The 23525-nt window shown below is 40.3% G+C and overlaps 1 protein-coding gene across 2 annotated transcripts; it reads right to left on the bottom strand.

Moving 5' to 3' along the window:
* Positions 1-184: 184 nt before the first annotated feature.
* On the bottom strand, positions 185-22955 carry adss2 (adenylosuccinate synthase 2). 2 transcript variants are annotated; one of them, XM_084735337.1, is made up of 13 exons: positions 22612-22818; positions 14313-14415; positions 11525-11593; positions 11374-11424; positions 11160-11226; positions 7801-7908; positions 6484-6565; positions 6274-6400; positions 3942-4096; positions 3446-3570; positions 2992-3089; positions 1902-2051; positions 185-913 (listed from the first exon to the last, which is right to left on the bottom strand). In XM_084735337.1, the coding sequence occupies exons 1-13, from the start codon at positions 22798-22800 to the stop codon at positions 861-863; spliced, it is 1377 nt and encodes a 458-aa protein (XP_084591463.1). In that variant the 5' UTR covers positions 22801-22818; the 3' UTR covers positions 185-860. The 2 variants fall into 2 exon arrangements, with proteins under 2 accessions (XP_084591463.1, XP_084591464.1); XM_084735338.1 differs by having other exon boundaries at positions 11160-11424; positions 22612-22955.
* Positions 22956-23525: the final 570 nt, after the last annotated feature.

The following is a 23525-nucleotide window of genomic DNA, read 5'->3' as shown; positions in this document are numbered from 1 at the left end:
CTAAAATTAAACCAAAAAACATGAGCCTTCTCACAGTACAGGAAGCAGCATTCGGTGGAAGCAGTCCCTCGCTACAAGAAATTTAAAAGCAAATTTTTTTGGCTGAATAACAAGGCAATAAAAGAAGTCTTTACCCCAAACATCTGTCAGACAGATGACGAAAAAACAAAGACAAAAAGACACATTACAAATATTAAAGGATCCCTTTATCATGTCAGGATGTGCTGTAAACCTGGCAGAATAAAACATAAAGCAGATATAGTCCAAAGCATCTAAAGTGCTGAGGTTAAAACTCTGAAACTGATTTACACCAGACTGGCACAGCGCAGTTAAAACACAGCATAGATTAACAAAAATACACTTGAACAAAGTTTGACAAACCAAACGTCTGTGGACAGTTCCTCCGGGCAGTGGTCCCGTGTCTGCGTCAGCATGTCTGTGTGTGTGTTAGTGTGTGTGTTGAGTTCATTCCCTCGTGTCCTTTGTCAGACCTGATGCCAGCTGGTATTGCAGAGTGTGTTGTACGTCTGAAGTTAATGGCTACGATATAAACGGAGACAAATTAAAGAGGGATTGACTGTGGTACCGTTTTCTTAAAGTTTAAAAATCAAGATGGAGACGCTGGGAACCCTTCACACAGGGAGGTCAATCTGATGGAGTCTGATCCAGAGAGGTCCGGTCTTTAACACGGGACAGTCTGATGATACAGTGATAAAGCATTAACAATAGACATGATGCTCATGTCTCTGTCGGAGAGTTGAGACAGGTAGGTAGGCTGTGTGTGTGGGCGGGGGCGGGCAGAAGGGTACAGTTGATTGGCTGCTGTGCATCCTCTTTGCTTGTGTTTCTCATCCCTTCGTCTAGAACAGCTGGATCATGGACTCCCGGGACTTGCCAACTCCGATCCACTTGACTGTGGAAACAGAAGAGCAGAGGAAGGTGTTAATACCTCTACAGTACAGCCTGTCCTGCTGTGTGTCAATCAGTGTGTTTACATCAGAGAAACCAGGTTACATTGATAAGAACATGTTTACGTGCACTGTAGTAACCTGTGGTGGCTGCCCCGTAACAGCTGAGCAAGTTTTCATTAGTTAGTTAGTCGCAGAGGTAGTGTTTTTGCTAATGGAGTCTGGTTAATTTGGAGAGAGCAACATTGTGGTGATGTTTCCTGTCGGAAGGGGCTTTGAGGAGTTGTAGTAGAGGTGTTCTGGATGTGGATTTTTTTCAAATGTGTTTTAGTGCTGACCCTTTAAGCTTGATTGGATTTAAAACTGTTGTTTCACACACAGGAGACAGAGGCTAAAAGAATAGATGTCTCTGTTTGAAACTGGATTTGTGCAAGTCAGATTCAGATAGTTTTTTTTTCACATTTCTGAGCAAAGACCCTGTTTTATCAGAAAATTAATCAGCAACCATGTTAATAATTGATTAATCATTTTTCATGCAAAAATTCTAGACGTTCTCTGGCTCCAGCTCCTTTTTCTTCTTTTCGTTGTGATAATAAGTTGAATACCTTTGGGTTTTGGACTTTGAACACTGTAGTTCAAGGTATCTGTGATGACCAATTTTCCCCATTTTCTGACACAATAATTCATCAATAATGAAAATAATCACAGGTTGCAGCCCCCTTCCAGGTAGATTATCCATTATAGTCAACAATGACAACAATCCAAACTGGATTAAAATAGCATTGGGATTAAAAATGAGCATGCTGACAGAATGATACTGGGGAAAAAATAGTCAACAATCCCCATCTAGTGCAAATTCAAACATGTTAGTAATTCAGTTTAGTTGACCGTGTATTTTTGATACAGTCAGTTTAGACATTTAAAATCATATAATCTATAACTTAAATCATTTTCTATGTATTCTGAGTTCTGAGTGTATATGTGGGGTCATACCAGGCACTCCCACATGCTCCTCAACGAAGCGAACATATTTCTGGGCGTTCTCGGGCAGCTCCTCAAAGCTTCTCACAGCCGAGGTGTCGCTGTTCCAGCCCGGCAGCGTCTCATACTGGACCTCCACACGCTGCAACACCTCCTGATTGGCTGGCACAGAATCAGTGAAAAGAGGGGTTGGGTTTGGGCGAGGGGGTGATATCACACCATTAGTTTTACAGGAGACCTCAATCATGCAGCTATGACAACAGATCAATGTGTTTCTGTCTTGACATGGAGCTCCTGCTCCACCAGTGGGAGATTAGACAATATCCTCTTCAGGCACAAATACATCAACTCAATTTTTTCGCTGACAATGTCAGTTAAGATCTAATGTCAAAAGTCAGTAACAGTGTGATCCACTTGTAAGGTGGAAAACAACTGTATCACGGCACATTTTTTGCCTTTGGGATTCACTCCGAGTTATGTGAGGGGAAAAGGTAAAGGTAATATTTGTCTTAAAAACAAATATTTTGCACTCAGCTTCTCTGAGACCGATCATACCTATTAGCCTGACACTGCTCTACATTAATACTCTAACCCTGTCCTGTCTACCTGAGTACTGAGAGACTAGAGCCACGTTTCCACTGCATGGCACAGCTCAACTTGACTAGTTTTCCATAACAGATGGTACCTGATACTTTTTTTGGTGTCACTTTTGTGTCTCACATTTTGTGACTGACTGAGAGCAAGTGGCACAGAGTGAAGCTTCAAGGGCTGAAAGCAGCAGAGCAGAAAAAATGCTTGCAGTGAAGTTGTCAATCTGGCAGTAAATGTACAAGGTAGGTTACAGTCAGTGAATAATGACTGCAGCTTCTCAAGACAAAAAGCATGCGAATGTGTGTTGCTTTCCAACTGCTATGATGATCAGCTCTGCCTAAGTTGAGGGAGTACTATCCACAGTGGAAAAGCACCAAAAGCGAGTAGAGTCAAGAACTGCTGCACCACGTATTAGAAACACTGCTTAGTAATCTGTTTTTAACATTATTCTAGTACTGTCAGTTATTCTCTTAATATGTATTGGAATGTACTCATTCACACGTGAGCTCACCTGGAAAGTGAGGTATAGTTTGGTTGTCGACTTTGTACGCTACGCCCACTTTGATCTCTGCGAACACGTCAAGTATGTCCAGTTTGGTGAGGGCTAAACTGGGAGGACAAAAAGGGACAGGAAGGTTATAAATGTGCGCCCACAGATGGCAGAGCATCCTAAGGAATATACAGGTTACTTCTAAACAGTTTAAAACCAACCCTAATCATTCTCTGAGATGAAAGTATTTTATGAAGACAACAAAAATAATTAATAAATAATAAATAAAATAATAAATAACAAAAGTAATTTTGCAAATTTTAGACAAAGAGGCTGCAAACATCTGGTGAAACTCAATATGTATACCAAGCGATATGTACTGCAAAAGACCCCCAAAATGTATTTCTTCTACATTAGAACCTCTGATACACACACACAAACTACTGTAATCAATACAAACACACACTGAACTCACGCGGTGAAGCCGTTAATCATGTGTGCATATTTGATGAGCACCAGGTCCAGCCAACCACATCGCCTCTTCCTGCCTGTGGTCACGCCCACCTCCTTCCCCCGAGTCTGAAGTAGCTCTCCAATCTCCTGAAGACAAGATGAGAGCAGAAGGTTCATGAGTCTCAAGTCTTGTGAGGTTTTTTTTTTAGAAATATTCATCATTATACATGACTGGAGAGATAGACGAACCAGTCACAGACACACAAAACATTCAGCCAGTAAAGATCAGTTTCTGCATTCAGGCTTTAGCAAATCAAATTTGTTACAGCTTGTTATTGGTGGCAGTGTAGTAAAACCTCTGGGTGGTGCTGTTTGAGAGCAAAGCTATTCATAGTCACCTTCCGCTGTATACAGTACATATTCAAGTCATTACATGATTTAAAGTACATAGCTCAAAAGTTTTTACGTCATGTTTGCAAACCGCTGGCTGGTATAAGTAACTATGTGTGTCCTCTTACGTTGCTCTGCTCTGAGGGGAAAGCTCCGATGCCAACTCTGGTCGTGTACGCCTTGACAACCCCGTAAACCTCCCCAACATTCTGAGGTGGCATGCCGAGACCCGTACACACCCCACCCACTGTGCAGTTCGACGATGTCACAAACGGATACGTTCCTGCAATGACATGAAGAGCAAACATCGATCATACTTTCATTTATATTGTAGACATGGTTAAACAGTCTGACTCTGTGGCCAACCCTCAGACAAAATCAAAACAACTGGGACAAAGTTAATAAGGAATGGATTTTTTCACCTCAGTTAATTTTCTTTGGTCTATTTGGTAGATAATTAAGCCCCAAGTTTTGGAAATGCGGTTCACATAATGCACTGAGGGATGTTGCAATAGTTTCAGTGAGTAAAACTATTAGTTACAACTTGAACCGTGTTCAACAATTATCACTGGATTACTGGATACTGAAGAAAACTTAAAAATATCACGATCCTCAGGCAAGTCCTTTGATTTCTAAGGGATTTATTAGGCTCTTTCTCAGGTTGAACATCAGAGATCACAGTATCGTTGAAAAATGTTAATCACATTGAAATCTGAAAACACACTTGTTTTGTTTGTTTTGTTTCACACAGTTTTAGATTCAGTGTGTTGTAAGCAGGTTAGAAACTGGTCAAATGCACGTTAATTTGTGGTGTAGGTGAATTTAATCAATGTAGGAGCCACGGTGGCAGGTAAACAAAGCAGACCAATAAAACAAAATGAAAACGTCTTAATTTAAAAATGTGTTACTTTGTCTCTGATGCAGCTGCCTCTCTCACTTAACTCTTCACCTTAACTGTTTCCATGAGATGTGTGTCACAACCGCAGCTCCAACTGCTGACAATGTCGGTGAGCAGTCAAACCAGTGTGTCTTTTTTTTTTTTTTTTTTTTTACATCAGCTACAGTGGTTTGAGAGCGTGGCAAGATGAGGGTGATGTGCTGTTCCAGGACAAGGCACTGTGTTGAAAGTATATATATTTGTTTCACCACATGTCCTCATGTAGTTGACTAGACCTGAGAACTTGTCTCTCACATGCTCCTTCAACCACTGGACACTACATTTCATGTAGTATGTTCTCAAATACCGAGCTGTCACTGAGCTCGTCTTGAGGCAAAATGTCTTCTTGATAATTAAGCTGACTTCTCAAAACAAGAAGCAATCAACCATCTGACGCTTCTTCCAAACAGAACAAAACAGTCAAAAGTTTAAAGCAACTTTACTAGTCTGTCTTTTGTTTAGTCATGCCTGAGGAAGTCCCTGAAGTGGTAAGAACTTACCCCAGCTCTACCTCAGACATTCAAAAAATGAGGATTTTCAGAAATTGTCTTTCAACTACTGCAATAAAAGCAATGGACTAAATTTACACGTATATGCTAGAGGCTGCTCACATGCAGATCATCCCAGTGTTCGGAGAGACTGTTGTGTAATCAAAGAAGAACAGGTTTCCTGTCTATAGCAGCTAGTGTGTCTATCAGCAGTCCTGTCAAAGTGCTCTTTAGCTCGACACTGGTGCTCTACATGCTCCCAAATTCAACAAGTCTTGGTAAGAGTTTTGTGAACACATACGCTTTATGTAAAATACTACAGATTAACGTTACTGTGAGATTTACAAAAACTTGTAATCAAGTGTAGATACAGCCAGTCAAAAAGTGAGCTTGTGCAGGACACTGTGCCCTGATGCCATCAGAGTGATGGTGTTTTGATAATAACCAGTATTGAACCACAACTGTAATTTAATCTGCTCAGCGTCAGCACTGGTCTCAATAATGACACGTCTGCTCTATCACAGCAACAACGTCTAGAAGATTAGCATGTTAAATCTGCAGAATCATTATCTGCAAGGAAAAAAAGACACCATTGTCGTGCTTTGAAACAACCTCTTGTGCATATTTCTGGTTTACTCTGAAAATGTGATCGACTGACTGACAGACTGCTGATACAGGACAGCTTCGTGCTCATGCACAGTCAGGTGGCATTAAGTGGTTCAACTGTGAGCGTGCACGTCAAGCCTGGATGCCAGACCACATCAGTAGCAGTTAGTAGACTTACCATCATCTCTAGTCTGAGCTCCAAGCAGGCTTTTGTAAAGAGCATCACAAAGCTTTAAGTGTTTCAGGGCAACATCACTGGGTCACTGTAAATGCACTTGACAGCGCTTGGCAATTAGAAATAGCATTTAATTTCAGAGCACAGGTTAGCACACAGACGGCTTATTTTCAAAGGGATAATTGGAAAATATACAGAGTAAGGTGTACGGTGCACATGCATGCTCACACATGCACACGCAACAACATACTGACCAAAGTCTATGTCCAGCAGCGCCGCATTGGCTCCTTCCACCAGGATCTTCTTAGGAGGACCATGAAGAGCCTCGTACATGTAGTGCACCCCGTCTCTCACCATGGGCTTGATTCGCTCCACATAGTCCTGAAATTAGGCAACATAAAATATTACTACAAAGAGGAGAATTGAATGTTTCAAGAAATATTTTTCTGTTTAATTTCTGTTACCTTTAATTTGACCAGCTCTCCCTCTATGTCAATCTCCAGAGTGGGGTACATACCCTTGTACTGCTGAGCCAATACTTTATACCTGTAACAGTCAAAATTGATCGGTTTGGATAAATTCCCTCTCACTGTCATTTAAACCAGCAACTGAACCTTTTGAGTATTCCTGTTTGGGTTCCCCCACATCTGAAGAACCGTGAAGATTAGCTAAACTAAAACAAAACAAGTGTTGTGGCCAGTCTGTGAAGTCCCTTGGCCACCAGATAGCTTTATCCCTGGAAGATTTTATAGTGGGGAGCAGGAACTACACCCTAGGAACCACATTTTGGCCATGTTCAGACCGACATCAGCCCTGTGTAACAAACAAACAAACAAAAAGTCTCCTTATTCATTTGAATGAGGCACATCCAGTGATGCAGCATGGGGCCATAGCAGAGAGCTTCAGCAAATAAAAAAGTGTTCCTGGTGATTTTTGTCACAGTCCTTACTTCAGCTGTCCTGCTCACAAAACAAGACAACTCAAAAAAACGTCTCTTGAGTTTTACCCTGCAGCCCCACAAAAACAAACCAAATCAGGAAATAAAGACATAATATACATACAGACATAAATAACTGTCTGTATTCACAGTTCAATAACAGAGATTATGTACGATCTATACAGTGGGTACTCAAGAAACTGTCTAGGAAATATACAATCCACTGGATTTTTCCCTCTCCTGTCACAGATTCCAGAGATCTTCTGCTAACCACGAACTGATGCCATGGTAAAGCTGGCATGTCTCTACTCCACTGACCACAGAACTTAGCGTAAGGCACGCTGCTAGCAAGTAGCAGGGCCTTGTTAAAGGGCTAATAAATTACGTGATATTGGATTGGTGCACAGATACCACATTTTACGCAGAACTGAAGACATTTTCAGACTCTGGTATCAGTTATCACCAATGCAGCCCCTTGCATTGCTTTAATGCAGGGCTGTTTTCGGTCTGAACACTGCTTAGCCATGGGTTTCTCTGATCAAAGTGCAGGTAAAATCCTGAGTTTCCAAAAAGGTTCCTGGTAAAGTACCTGCTGCTGAAACAGGCAATAAAACTGAAACTATGTGTGTGTAGTGGAAATGCAGGTAAAGTTTCTGAGTGCTTTGGTTCAAGGAAAAGTTTCAGCGAAGGAAAGAGCCTGCAAGGCATGAAACAAACAATTATATTCTAAACTCACCGCCCAGTGCTCTTGAAGAGCATTATCATTACCACACTGGGCAAATACACTTCAATAAAGATTTCATCAAAACCCCAGACATAGTAATCCTTTACTATTGGCACAGACCTTTCAGAGAACTGAGTGAAGTCAGCCAGCAGGTCACATATCCTGAGACCGCTACGTGCTGCCTTGGCCGAGTACACTGGACCAATCCCCTTCTTTGTTGTTCCGAGACTGGATTGGGCCGCGAGAGGAGGGAGAGAGAAAAAAAAGAATAGAAGCAACATTAAAAACACACCTAAAACACACCTTTTTACAGTTTCGAAGTTCATCATGTCATCCATTTCATTAATGTGACACTCCTTTACACCTCCAGGCACAGTAACGGTAGTTTAAATTTACAGGAAAATCACAGCGTCTTAGAAAACCAAAAGTTCATACAACTGCTCTTGAGCATGTGATTTGGATTTAAGATAACACATGATTGTAGAAACTCTCTCACCAAAAAACAGACAGAGTGTTAACTGAGCATGGTGACAGTTTAACCTTACATGAACAGTCCAATGCTGATATTTTGCTACCTACCAAAAACAAAAAGCAGATGTTCTACAGTGTCATTGGGGCATTTTCTGCATCTCAGCAGACTTCAGGTGACACTGATGATTCCTTTAGAAACCCTTTAGACTTTTACTGACACAGTCTGATCCCTTTATACATGACACAGCATCTGCAAAGGACTGCTCAAATAGTAAAACGCTAAACTAGTTAACCATTTACATATGACATACTCAACACCTCTTTCGACTCAGCCTATTAAAATGAAGGCTTGCCACAGCAAACTTTACCCTACATGCAAACTACAGAATAGACAACAGGCAAAGATCCAGCCCATGTAAACATGCAGAATTCAGAAACCATGTATGCTCAGTGTATCAGTGAAAAGCCGATATGTTTTTGAGACCTGTTGCCAGTGCTGAAAGAAGTACTCAGATCTTTTAGGTAACTGTACCAAAATGATGTAAAAAAAACACTTCATTAAAAGTCCTGCACTCCTCCATTGTTTACTTATGTAAAAATACATAAGTACTATACACAAAAATGATCAAAAGCATAAGTATCTAGCCCAGCATTTGATTGATACATTATTATATTCTACGTTACCATTACCGTTGAAAATTAATATATACAGTGTAACATATTTTACTGCAGATGTGATACTGATCTTTGGGCTAATTTGTAATCAATTACATCTTTTGCAGTAAATTGAGCACACTACATTAGGATCAAATTTGAGTGAAGAGGAGTTGCTGCATCCTGTCATTAATATATTTATAACACAGGAAATTTTATACCAGTTTTTGTCTGTGTAGATGTTTCTATAGCTACCATGAAAATGGGCGTCTTCATCAATTTACATGAGTTGGTTTCAGCTGTTCTTTAACTGTGACAGTACTGTCAGTCTGATGTATGTTTTAGCATGTCAGTGGAGTTCAGGCTAAATTATGTGACCCGACTCTGTGACTGAGTTCTGCTCTTAGTTCCAGCAGCAGAGCTTGAAGGATGTCTGGAGAAATCCACCAGCCTGTTATACAATCTGCTGGAAGCTTAGAATGACTGTGCCATTAAGGCACCATGGTGAACATTTGTCTCCTCTCTGTCTCACACACACACTGTCACACACACTCATACGCGCACACACACAGTAGCTGGCTGGGAGTTTGGGGCTTTGGTTTCTGAGCTGGTAAAGACAACTGAGCTTTGGACAGGAATACACTGGATCTCTTGAGCTTAATATTGTGAATTCTCCACAGACTCAGCTTAACATTCCTAACGCACATTAGTACAGTTCACTGCCTGGGCTAATAATACAGGAGAGCTGAACTGTTTAAAAACTAAAAATAAACCTGCTGGTTTATGTGATGAAGCTCAGTCAGTCAGTCAGTCAATCAGTTTGTCTGTCTGAGGACGCCTCCAGGCAGAGCAGTATGGAGGTGTATCAGTATGCATGTGTGTCATTGTGCAAATTAATAGAGGGAAATTTAGATTTTTCTTTCATCGTAATTAAAAATAATAATAATATTCCGAATATGTCAACATTGTCCTATAGGAAAATTGACTGTATCGACTGCTTCTAATTTGGCAGCTACATGTATGTACAGTATGTACTGTGTATATAGATACAGTTTATGTAGTGCTCAATTAAGCACAGATCTGTTTTAAAAAATCTGGGACAGACCCCAGCAAAAAAAAAAAAAAAAAAAAAAAAAATCAGCATCATTTTTAATATTTTTTCCAGTGAAAATGAAATGCAAAAATAACCATTCCCACTAAAAGTGTGACTCACAATATCTGCACACTTTCTGTCAAAATAATGACATTTTGATTTTTTTCCATATCGTTCAGCCCTACTGTCGACATGTTGACCTTCTGACCCATGAGTAATTATTACTACATTGTTACATGAGTACTAAGTACTTATGAGTCAGACCACACCCATCTTTGAACACTGCCTTCGAACATGTAAACAACTGAGAAAAGTACTCAAAATCGCTTCTGTGGTGGTTCCTGCTATAGTAGACATCGCTAGGGCCACAATTTACCATGACGATACACACCCACACCCAGCTGGTAATAATCTCTCTCCTGAGGGAAACATCTGGCTCTTTAGCTCTTAAATGCTTGTACATCATATAGTGCTGAACAGGTAGTGCACAGTGGGTTTTTACTGTGAAAACTGCTGTGGCTGAAAACAACGCCATGAGATTATACCAAGAAGTTGCAGGTCAGAAAACTAATTAATGAGCTGAAACTCACTCCAAACTTCTGTAAAGCCGAGAGGAGCTGCATATTCAGGTGATAAATCTCATCAACACATTATTATCAGAAAAATATTGATTACTGCTGCTTGAAGTTTGAAAGAAAGGACCACAGTGTTGTTTAAGATACGTGTGGATATAAGACTACAGACTATAGTGGGTCTAAGTAACAGTAAGTTTACAATGCAATATACAGTGTTCAGATACAAAGAAGTTGCTTTGTTTTCCTTGAATGAAAATTATTAGATTACAACTGCAATAACATTTGCATACCACATTTAGCAACACACTCAGGATTATTGTATGTTAATTTTACAGCCTTGGTTTATAATATTTGGTTGATTTCTGTGTTAACAACAACAAATAATCTCCAAAATCATCCAGACAGAAGGACATAGACCTTACTAAAATTCACATGACTCAGGTGTTTGCATTTTGAAACCATTTACATTACTAAGGCTGAGGAATGCAAGACATGATGTATTGTTTTATCCATGTGCTGCTTTAGTGTTAGGAGGTTTGATTTCGAAGTTGTTGAGACAAAAAGTGTATGCTCATCTCAGGATTTTGACTGAGTGTTGGCAGCGACTCATAAGATCAAAGTGTGTGTGTGTGTGTGTGTGTGTGTGTGTGTGTACAGCAACCATTTTTAAGCAACAGGTTTCTTACTTCTTGCCTGCTTGCTCTTGTCTCTGCTGTTCTTGAACGCCATCAACCGCTTGGTGGAAGTCAAACACTGCGGAGGAGGGAGAGAGGGGACACACACTCTCACACACCTCAGAGAAAGCAGGGCTCACACATCCACACACACACACAAACACACATTTTTGCATGCATACATTCACACATAAGTCAGTCCAGGGGCAGACCTGGGAGGACTCACCAATATGTGCTCTGTCTGAGATGATCAACCTTTTCTCCCAATCTTTTAGACCTACACACACACACAAATACAATTTGAGTCTCCGCACATTAAAGCACAGTCTTGTCCTGTGACTGTCTACCAAATCCTCTATGTGTTAGAAACAACTCACCTTTTCCTTTGCGTTCGTTCTTTTCTGCCTCTTCAAACAGGCCGGGAAGGTGGATCACGACACCGTTGCCTGAGGAGAAAAATAATTAGGCGATGTTTAAGTTTGCAGTCTCTGATAAAACAGAACCATACAGAGTTTGATGGTTGTGTGCAAAGATACATCTGTTTCACATAAATTCATGATGGCTTTAATTCTAACCAACTGCTATGACCCACATCTATAAACCGACCAATCAGAATCCTATACGAAACTAAGCAGAATACACTGGCTGACACGATATTTCGTAAGCACCATTTTTTAATGAAGTTTGGAGGGAAAATACATACCTACACACATGCAAACCAATACAGCAGAGGTGAAAATAAAAAAAGGGGGTGGGACCTGATGGGAACTTTTGTGGGATTCTCTTATATTACTCCTGTGTTTCTTAACATAATTCCTATGTTTCCTGGAATAGCTTTAATGTTTTGTTGTAGATTAATAAATAAGCTGATGATGGACCTCTGTTCTCATAAATTTCTTTTTATTTACATTGGAGCACTGCAATTCACCACACATTCATTGACACAATCTGACATGCCTCCAAACTGTTTCTGTACATTCAGACAGAAGATTTTATTTGACCCATCTTGACCAGTGTTACATGTAATAAACCTAAATGTTCATGGCTGTTACACAGTCTAAAGACACCTTTAATCGTCTAGTTAAAAGTTACATCCAAACCAGAGTCAGAGTCAGTGTGAAAGCAGCCTCAGGTGTGTACTGACAGCCTAACTGTGATGTTAAGGGACACATTTCTGTCAGACAGAGCTGCTCACAAGAGTATTCAAACAGCTGGCCCCAATTATCTTTTTAATTTGGTTGCATTAACTGGAGGAGGTGAGGTAATTACTTTGGCCAAATTAAATATAAGAAATGTTGAAAAAACAAATGCTTTCAATGACATTAGGAATAAATGTGGGGGATGCAGATAGAAACCATTTGCAGCTCACAAATGTGAAAGACAGAAGCACAGATTTGCTCCCATAGCTGGAGGCCATGAACGTACTTTAACAGGCGGGGAGGAGAATGATGGTAAAACAAACAGAAAAATGTCTCCACTCTGGACAATGAAATGATTATAATGACTGTACAAATGATCATTGTTTGTTTGTTTTTCTGCCTCACGGTTTGAAAAGTAACACCGATAATAGTAAATGCTGCTACTGCAAGAGAAGTTTAGATTTTCTTTGCAAAATGACAAAAGTACAGAATGCAACTGAAAAGCAATAGTAATAACTGACTGGGGTTCAAGGTATGACAGCAGTAAGAGCTTTATATTAGGTCAACTTTCTATTAATTTGAAGTATTTGTATGACATATTACTATTAGGTTATTAATGGCTCTATGAAAACTGAATGTGAAACTAGTGCACCGACTTCTTGGTAAACTCAGAGACCTGTTATTCTAGACTATCTGGTTGACTGATCTATACATTGAATGTGATTAAAACAACGATGACAACAACAACAAAAGAATAAGACAGAAGTCTACACCCATGCATCCACTTGTTGCTGAGATATTTCAGTCTGGACTGAAGTGGCAGACAAACTGACAAACCAACCATCGCAATCCATAAAGCTGCTAGCACACTATGAATATCCATATACACAAATTGGCATCATCAAGCAAGATATGCCAATCTTTATATTTCCAATTTGGCCTCCATTCACTGTGAAATAATCCCTCTGCAGCTTTTAATGGAAAGAAGTGAGAAGAAAATGCCAACCATGGCACAGACCAGCCTGCTGTCTGTCATTTTAAAAATAATCTTAACACCTTCCCCCGTCACAGCAAACCCAAACTGTGATCTCAGACTCAGAGAGGGAAATTCTGACCACATCTACAGAGGAACACAAAAATGATCATTGCATTTTACAGCTTTTGCATTCTGGAAAGCTCAATGTGCAGAGCATGAATTGCTTAGAGAGTAGTGCCCTCACAGAGCTGATAGTACTTCAGTACACAGTTATAGTACTATTGGGCACTTTGGAATAAAAGCTTCCAACAAATTGAAAATATTGTTATGAAAATGCTGTTCACAGTGTCTACTGCTGGGGCTAATTGTTGCTTTTTGACAAGAACAGATCAGAAAAAGCTCCTTGTGCTAAAAGAAATTGAGTGAAAATGGCAAGAAAAGACAAAGTAGTAGTTGATGCAATTCTGTATGCAATTTAATCAAGGTTTTTTTTTTAAAGATGTCCTATTTCTATTTAAATATTCAAAATAGAAAAACAGATAAAGTAATAAAGCTAAATGCTTATGGAAACAACATGGGTGGGGCAAGCTCAAAATGCGCTGAAACATTGAGCCAAGTGCATGTCATACTTGATACACCATGCCACAAGTCTTTCTGAGTGTGTGAGCCAGCACATTAGCATCAATGTGTCATACATCAAAAAGGAAAAAGCAGAAATGTGATTAAGTATTGACGGATCATATGGTCTTACATGTTAAAGTGAAGACGTGTGGAGGGTTGGAAGCCAGAAAGAAAGAGTAAGACACCATTAGCTAATGAAGTTACTGCAGATGAGTGGATGTGATGTAGCCTGCAGTCTGGCTCTGAGTCAAGCTGATCACACTAACTGTAGCAGTCGTCAAAATGGAGGCCGTAACGCCAGCAATGACGAGTGCCAGACTAAAAGGAGACTCGATCAATTCATAAAGAAAATAGCAAGGAAAGATGGCCTTGGAACGAGAGCCAGTGCGTAATTGTGTGTGTGGGCAAATATGTGTGTGCATTACACACCAATGAAGGCGGTGACCTTGGGGTTGATGATGCCGCTGGGGAGGAGATGGAAGTCGTACTCCACCGAGTCGACCACCACTGTGTGTCCTGCGTTGTTGCCGCCCTGCAGAGAGGAGACAGAGAGTGATGAGGAGAGACAAACAGAAACACAGAGGGGCATGAGACTAATGGAGGCTCTCTAACTTTGTTTGGCGGTGCTGGAAGGCAGACTGAATAGTTTGGCGAGTAGCAACAAGCATCATACATAAACCAATGGCCTCTGTCTGTAAGTACGTGTGCCGCTGTGTGTTGTTGCTTAGAGACTCCTGCTCACTGTACACTCAGATCCCAAGTAAAGGTCTCAGTCCAATCTAAACCCACTGACAAATGTGTCAGCAGAGAAAAAGTAAAATGGATTGTTGGTACAATAGATTCAACAACAAAAAACCACAACCTGTCAGGGTGTGCTGCTCCCAACTCCTACATCCAAAAACAAACATCTAGCTGGAGGTATAATGTGCTGTTTTACAACACTCTAATAAATTACCCTTTCTTTTCTGGCACACTGTGCAATGCAAAAAAAGTGCAATGACAAAAACAAGGCCAAAAACAAACTGAAGCTTTGGAAGTCAGTGAGCCTCATGCAAGAATCACTTTTTTTCTGTGAGGTCTGTTTGTAGTGTTGGGGTCAGATTCCCAAAAGAGTAAAATTCAAGCCCTTTTCAAGGTACCTTAATCAAATATTTCTACACTCCTGAAGCCTTCATAATCACATCTAAACCGTGACTGCTGGGCGGAACAGGAAAATGGAAATTCACCAGAATGGAAAAATTGTCCCTTTGTCAGATAATCTAGCCCTGCTATGCGTCTGGTGTGTGACAGCATGAGACAAGAAACAAAAGTGAGGACCGAATTTTAAATTTCAAATCAATTTTAACTTTCAGAACCCTGTCATTAGCATAGTCCACACCTACAGTATTGTCATGTAAGGCTACCTGTTGTGCTTCATTTGTGGGCAAGTTTCATTCACAAAAAGGAGCAAAATGCAGAATTTCACATGGCGGAGCTTCAAGTCCTGATTTTAGACATCAGCAGACAAAAAGATACCAAGTTTAGCAGTGTCAGTATAGTGGTGTTTATTCAATAATGCAATGGCTAATCCTGGCTTAAAACTTGTTAACCATCCAAGCAGCAGAAAAACACAAAAACAAGTTTGGAGAAATCAAAATGCTAACAATGGACTGCTTAATGGTGATTGGCTTATCAAAAGCTGACGGTATGTGCCTGCTGAGTATGAATCTAGACAATGCATACAGGCCTGCACAGGATTTTGCACAGCTGATAAAAAATATAAAAATGCTAAAGTGGAGCCCAAAAGGAGAACAGTGAGTCCTAGGACAAGAACGTCACTATCTGGCCTGTTTTGCTCCTCACTGTTTTACATTTCACTCTGCAGCTCACGGATGCACAGAGGGGAAAAAATAGAGGATATCATCAGTAAAAAGGATGCATGCAGAGCATCAAAAACGAGGGTGAGAAAGGAAGGGACAAATGAATGAAGGAAAGTATTTTTTCCTGTGATAATAACGATGCAGCTGCAGATCCATTCATGCCTTTGCAGCTTGCGTCACTGCTCAGTACCTGAGGTGCCAATTCAACTTAAGTCTGTCCTGTGACCAGGATGTGTTCCTATTAATGCTGTGGCCTGTGGATATAAATCAAGGCCAGCATGTGCTTTGACCACATGGGGTTATTCCTGGCCACCACAGTACCCTGAAGGTGGACAGGGGGAACAGATGGGGGGGCAGATGCCTCTCCTTTTTAAATACTTTTACGATCTAGCCCAGCCCCCATCGAACATAACTCTGGTTCTCATACAGTCCCGTGATCAGGCTCTTATTCCCATCATGAGAAACTCAGCTTTTGATACTCACCTGCTACTGTGGTTTGTGCTCTGCTGTGGTGAAACTGATTATCCATGGTGTTTGGAGATTATCATAAGAGAGAGGATTTGATTTAACAGAATGGTGTCAGGGAAAATGAGCTGTTTGGCAAGATAGTGCTCACCTGACATTACCCGAGCTCAGTGATTTTACAGAAACAATAAAGAAATATACTTCACATATGTTCAAATTATATGAATAATTCTGTCATCCTGATTGTCAAGGACCAAAATTAGCACCAGGCAAATGCAGGTTTTTCTTTGCTTCACTCACAAGCCATAAAATACAATGGTACTCCATTCACAAGCCTTATGGCTGGTAGAAATTTGTGCTATTAGGCTATATAAATAAAATTGACACATTGAGAAAAATGCAGAACAAGGTTTTGGTATGAAATGAATGACAGGTCAATGAAAGTTTCTCCAATACCCCATACAGAATAAAGCAAGGACTGGGGGTGTAGGTAGGTGAGGGTGGGGGTCTTAATGGATCAGGACATGATTCCTGATTTGGACCTGTGACCCTGCTCCTCAACAAGGACGATGAAATGGTTACAATTTATAACTGTTCGTAGCAGCCATGGGTAGTTTGATAACTAGATATTTAAGGATCAATTGAACCTATCATATAATCTGTAGTTAGGTATTGTGATTATCATCAGCCCAAAATTAAGTTAAAGTTCTCACATAGACTCTTCAGAGGCAGAATTGAGTAAATAAAACTTTAATGTTACACCAAACATCATACTGAATCTTTTGTTGAAAAAAAAAATATATAAAATGTGACTTATGTGTATATTTAGCAGCAGTGAGCACTGCTACTAGTGATTATTTTCATAATTAATCAGACACTTATTTCCTCAATCAACTTTTATGTCTAGTAAATGTAAAACAAATGTCCTAATTTCTTTCTCTTTAAATGTTTCGACCGTCCGAAACCCAAAAATATTCAACCTCCAGTTGTGATTGAGAAGTTGTAACGAGTGTAAGTTTGGCATTGTGTAAAAGAACAACTCACTACAGACTTTTCTTGTGTCAAAGATGACAATCAGATATTGAATGTCAGTTCATTCTTTGCTTCCAACGTGTGTGTTGTGTATACCTGTGTCTCTAAGTGGCAGGGGTGCCTTGGTGAGCACAAACACCACTTCCTGAATAGGTTCAAGGTCTTGAGTTTTGATATAGAGTACCTAAGTTACACCCCTTCTGGTGGACTACCATGTGACCTAACTACAGAAAACATTTGAAATGTAGTCAATGACAAGTGAGAAATGAATTTTTGATCCCATTTGAATTGTGCCACTAATCACACATGTTTGTCAAATCAAAAAATAGTTTTACAAATTAAGAAAATTGCAGTTTATCATACAACTGTTAAAGTATAACACTGTGAACAACTGTAACTAGAAAGACTACACACCCAGAAATCATGTCTGTGACATCATGATTTTCTCCCTCTAAAAGCTAACGTTAGCCGCTGAAACTATGGTGCCTGTGTGTTTTCATACCAGGATGTAGTCACACAACAGCATCTTACTCATTCTTTCTCTTCACTGCTGATAAAAGCACCAGGAGTCGCTGGATAAAACACTTCAGGTAAGATAACATTACAAGGGGCAGTGAGATTGATGTTGGTGGCGTATACTGGGTGAGACAAGAGATGTAGTTGCTAAGTGGTTTCACACAAAACTAAACTATGACAAACTGAGACTTTCTTGACTTGTAAAATTATGTTTTAAATTGACAAACGACACGTGTGATTTGTGGCACAGTTCAAATGGGATCAAATAAATAATTTGTCTCTTGGCATTGACTATGGTTTATATTCTTTCTGAATTTAGGTCCTGTGGGGCACACCGCAAGGGGCGACATTTAGGCACGCTATTGGCAACCACCTGCATTTTAAGTATAGTTAAACATGAAATTGAGAACTTGTGTCAGTTCTGTGTGCCTTTTCCAGTAAATTGAAGCAGGTATTTATGCTAGGTGGATTTGACAGGCCTATCTGACCCTTTTAATTAACCCCTTTAAGTCTTGAAAGAGCTTATGCATACAATGTCTGTTTACCAAAATGTCCAGTGAAAGGGCTAACAAGCAAACAATAGTCTCTATGAGTCAAACCAAGTCTTGGTTTCAGTGAACATCTCCATAGCAACTGCGTCAAGCACATTCAAACCGTGTGCCTGAAGCTGAAATCATATATCATCATGACAGAGTCCATGGCAAATAAAGTGTCTCCTGGCATGCAAATACCAAGCACCGACTAAACCAGCAGTGCTCCAAACAGGAAATATCATCCGTTTAACTGGACAAGCTTGTTTCAGAGCCGTTCAGCCTGTTTCAAGTATGCCTCTGGTGCATAATTAACCATGAATTCATTTACGAATACTGTTTTTGAGGCAACCTCTTGATATTGTTTAATTTGAAAAGTCTGAACATTCAGTGCAATTCATTCAATAATGTACTTAAGTAACCCTCAGACAAGAGGCTAGACTACTGCTGGAAAATAATTCAGTACTATCAAAGTTCACCAATCTTGGTTCTGTGTCTGACTGATTATTTAATTTCTTCAGCTACTGATTACTTTCTCAATAATCACTTAATTGTTTTGACTTTGATAGGGTTGGGCCCTCTATCGTCCAAACATTGTGATTGAAATGACTTTTGGATTTGAGGTAGTGTGTCCTCTCAGAGTTGCCCTTATGCAGGAGTTGTTGGAGATATTTGTTTATTTGACATGTGGAAAATAAAGAAAGAAGTTGCTGCTGCTGGTCATTGTAGTACGTCCGTGTCTGTGTCCTGTCCTAACCTCCTCAGTTAGTCTCTCTTAGATATCATCATCCATCATTACATTACAAAGTGGATAAGTCGGCAGACATCGCCCAACTTAGGCTCTAAAATGTCAGGACTGTCAAAAATTCCAATTATATCTTTCCACTGTGACAATCAAATTGTTTGTTTTGTTCCACTAACAATGGAAAATATGAAGATTTTCAGTTTATAAACATGTGACATTTACCACAGCCACAGCTTGTGCTAACTTTGTTTTCATTATTTAACCCCTACAACACTGAGTTGAGTACACTGGAGCCTTTAAAGATGCTAATTAGCAAATACTTGCACCATTTTATTTTGTGAAGCATGATATGGATATATGACATTCCACAATAATGACAATCCTGTCACAAATCTCCTGAGGACACCCCTCAGCTACACACTCTTCTTTCCTTTCCTGTAACCCCAACAGTGACTTCTAGGATCTAAGCGGTCTGGACTGTAAGGAACACCATGCAAAGACTGCTGGCATGGCTAATTTTATAAAAAGATCAACACAGCACTTCACTGCTCACTCATATGCCAACAACCCCCCCACCCCCCAACAAACACACACACCATGATGTATATGTACGCAGTGAGGGACCCCTGCCAGAAAGTGGTTTATTTTTACACATCTCCCACCTTGGCAGGACTGCATTAGGCTCAGGAGAATCCTTGTAATGTCAACTTGTTATCAGCAGACTCAAATAATAGTCCTCTGATCTTCAGTTTATACAAGTAGTCACAAGATTAGCAAGAGTGTCTGTATTATCAAGGCAGCTAAGGAACGTGGTGTTAAATCTCACAGTTGAGAGACTGGAACAAGCAAGTATTGTTCGTCAACTGTTTTCGCTTGACCAATGACTCAAAGCGGTTAATCAGTTTTCACATCAGTTGCTGGTTAAATTTCTTCCAGTCGATAAAAAGTCATATTCCTCAGCTGGTATTAGCTTATCGTAGATACATGGCTCTGGTATCAGAGCATATTGCAGCCAGTAGTTACAAGAAATTGCAGTATGAAGAGATAATTTACTGTAGAAACTGTCTCCATTACACAGGCCTAGTTTGACTGACGAAAAATGTCCTGCTCAGTTCATATATTCAGTTCATTTTTAAGGCATCTTTAAGGGATCCATATGAAAAATTATTCTTATATGTTTCAGTGGAAAAAGAATGTCACCTGATAACTCATTATCTGGTTTTCAAATTCTCGATTATTGACTGTCCTGAATCCCAACAAGTTAAGATGCATTCAGTATTATATTGACACACCCAGTTTGACTCCAGGCAGTGACTTTAGTTTCACCCTCTCTCACTCTTTACGTCATCAGCTGCCCCATAATATGCAAAAAAAAAAGCCAAAATAGAAAAAACAATATAATACTACATATATTGTACAGTATACATATACAAACATTGGCCTCAAAATTGAGCCTATACTTACCTTGATGTGACTTTTCAAATCAATCGTTGTGATAAAAAGAGTGAAACATGGAAAAACATTTCCATTGCACTGCACAGTAAGCTTGTTATCCTGACTTTTTCACCTTTTTGCTTTCGCTCAGATCAGTTTATTTCCCCAGTCGGAGGACCCTTTCACCAGAGCATCGTGCACAGACAGTACAACAGGCAAAGTGTCAACAGAAACTACTGAGAGACTGCGAGGGTTTGAAGTCTATTCAACAGAAATAGGAAGTACTCCACACAATGAGTTGTTCACACGTTTTTTTGCCAGACAATCACTACTGCCAAAACATAAGGTTATTATTTTTTTTAAGTGCAGACAGGTTGACTGAACACACTGTACACAGTTACACGTCGTACACCACAGACCAAATATGACCAGTCCACTACAGGCAGGCTGGAGTTCAGCTTTCTTGGAGTAGTTGCGGTTTAAGTATGTGGCTCTAGGCCATCAGAGCAGAGGCTTTTTAAACATTTTAGGATGAAGCTCTGTCCTCTTTCCACTGCTTTCACTCGCTGTCTCCCCTAATTCTGTTCAGTGAGACCGAGGACAGGAATCCTTCCAGTACACAATGGGCAAAGAGCAGAGAAAGCCCTGGCCATGTCACAAGTCCAAGACAACAACATCTCATGGCATGTCAGAATCTCCAATCCACACATTTTGCATGAGGAAAGCACGGTGCAATGCAAACTCAACATAAAGCGCCAGGAGTTGAACCACTGAACCAACATGCTGACCAAGTCCAGATAGAGAGCAAGCACAGGCGTCACATAGCTTGATAAGATAACATAACAATTACAATAATTTCATGTGCTAAAACACTGAAGGTGAACAACAACTTGCCATTAACTGGAGAATCACTCTTTTTACATATACTGTGTGTCCACAGCCCGTATAGAGGATCATTCATAATCCATTTAAGACAAAGCCTCACTGTACATCTATGCACACTTTAATCATGACTGTAGAGACCTACATCTGATTGTATATTCTGACATAGTTAAGTAAATGTTATCAACACATGTATGTATGTATTCTCTTGTCTTGCACTGCACCATGCCCCATCCCAGCCTGTCTGAAATGATAAGGTGGTGTATTTATCGGCCCCTCAAAGCTGGACAGTGTGTGTGTGATCAGTGTATAGATAATTGTAAGTGTGGCTTGCAGGATCAGGCCGTTTGTTCTAAAGAAAAAACAGCATCCTAAAGCACAGGTATGTAGAGGTGTAACAATATATTGAATATTGTAATAAATAATGCCTTGATACCATATTGGACTGTGATGTTTATCTACTGTGATATTTTATATACATATTTTATAAAAGGACTGCTACTGACTGTTGCATTGTTTTTGTTTTGTAATTGTTCATGCATAAGTCAAACTTCCATTGCCAAAGACAACTAATGCCATTTTTTAAACATTCCTAGACAGTGGCTGGCTACTTTTATTTTACTAAAGAAGGAAAGCAGAAGCACTTTAAAAGAAAAAAAATGACACTGACAGTCAAATTTGAAAATATACTGCAGCCTTCAAGACCAGGAAGAGACAACATCTGAGACATAACGATCAGAACCCTACGATAAACACAATCCCCGATGAATCCCTGATACAGTAACATTATATCCCAGCTGTGTAATTAAAACTCATCATGTAAAGAGCTGCTCAGCCACAATGAATCAAAACCCAGCCTGCTGCCAACATTAGCAGCGAGCTTAACTTTCTAGCATTAATGCAGTAATGGTGACCATAAAAGCCCAGTGTGGAGTGATGCACCTGGTCACTTCAGTTAGCCAAAGGTGCCTTCAGCTCTCTCGTCATGTGCACACGACAGGAGACTGTCCATCACAGCAGTGTAGGTGTCTGAGGAGCTAAGCAGCTAGCAGGAATTCAAGGTGACATTAGCAAAACACTGACAACAACACTGACAGGGATGTTGGTTAGCTAGCAAAATTTCGTCAGCTAGCTGTAACTAAACGTCTAACTTGACTTGTTTTAGCTGATGAGGGGCCGCTAGCTACCTGCGGGGTTTCCCGTGACTGGCAGCACCGTGAACGGGCTCATAACAAGTGAATGCAGCATGAGGGCTAATAACCAACCTGACATCTGCACACCATGTCCGCGTCTTGTGCCAGAAGGTCCACAACTTTTCCTTTCCCCTCGTCGCCCCATTGAGCCCCGAGCACCACAGTCACCCTGTTGCCGACAGCCGGTATGGGTGCCCGTTTTGTCGGGCTCCCGCTGCCGTTTGGGGCCACGGCGGCTTCCTGACTCCCACTTTCCGACATTTCTCCTGGGTCGCTGCTGGCTGACTACACTTGTGCGCCCTTTCGCACCGCGCTGCGCCGTTACACCAAAGATAGACGACAGAGAGGAGTGAGGGAGTCCCTGTACGGTAACGTTTACAGGCCAGGAAGTAACACCGCTCGCACATGCGTACGAGTGTCTGATTTACAGTTACCATACATACAGGGTGCAAGTGTGAAGAGAAAAAAACATGAAAAACCGACGTAAATGAAGCTTTACACCTCAGTCAGGTAAGCTCGCAGTTTAAATTGAATAAAATAAAATACGTGTCCCTCACATGTTTAATACTGTAATTTTAGGGACTTTGCCGACAAAGTGTATTGGAGTCTAGTGGCAGGTGAACCATCTTGATGTTTTTATAATCTCAGAAGACACTCCCACCACTCTGGAGGTGTGTTCAGATCCAAAGAGGTGCACCGGTGGAAGAAGTACTCAACTAAAGGAGTTGTCAGTGTAGAAATAGTCCTGCACTTATAGTTCGACCCATATACAATTACAAACATATTGGTATCAAAATATACTTAAAGTGCCAAAATTTATCATGCAGAATGGTCCATTTCAGAATCATATATATTATATTGATGGGTTAAAATTATACATGCATGCAATTATGCTTGCATTGATGATGATGTATAGCTTGTGACCTAACCTTGTTGACGTAAAAGCACACAATACCAAAAAAAAGTACATAAAATACTGGCTAATT

The sequence above is a fragment of the Lutjanus erythropterus genome, chromosome 14 (genome assembly GCF_056507025.1).
Source record: "Lutjanus erythropterus isolate fLutEry1 chromosome 14, fLutEry1.hap2, whole genome shotgun sequence".
Classification (NCBI taxonomy): domain Eukaryota; kingdom Metazoa; phylum Chordata; class Actinopteri; order Lutjaniformes; family Lutjanidae; genus Lutjanus; species Lutjanus erythropterus.
Note: the sequence above shows the minus strand (reverse complement) of the source record. Positions and strands in the feature narration are given on the sequence as shown.

Coding starts and splice junctions, on each gene's coding strand:
- adss2 (XM_084735338.1), bottom strand. CDS start 22,800: ATGTCGGAAAGTGGGAGTCAGGAAGCCGCCGTGGCCCCAAACGGCAGC. Junction 11,594..14,312: donor CAAGGTCACCGCCTTCATTG/GTGTGTAATGCA, acceptor TTTTCTCCTCAG/GCAACGGTGTCGTGATCCAC. Junction 2,052..2,991: donor AACTATACCTCACTTTCCAG/GTGAGCTCACGT, acceptor ATTCTGTGCCAG/CCAATCAGGAGGTGTTGCAG.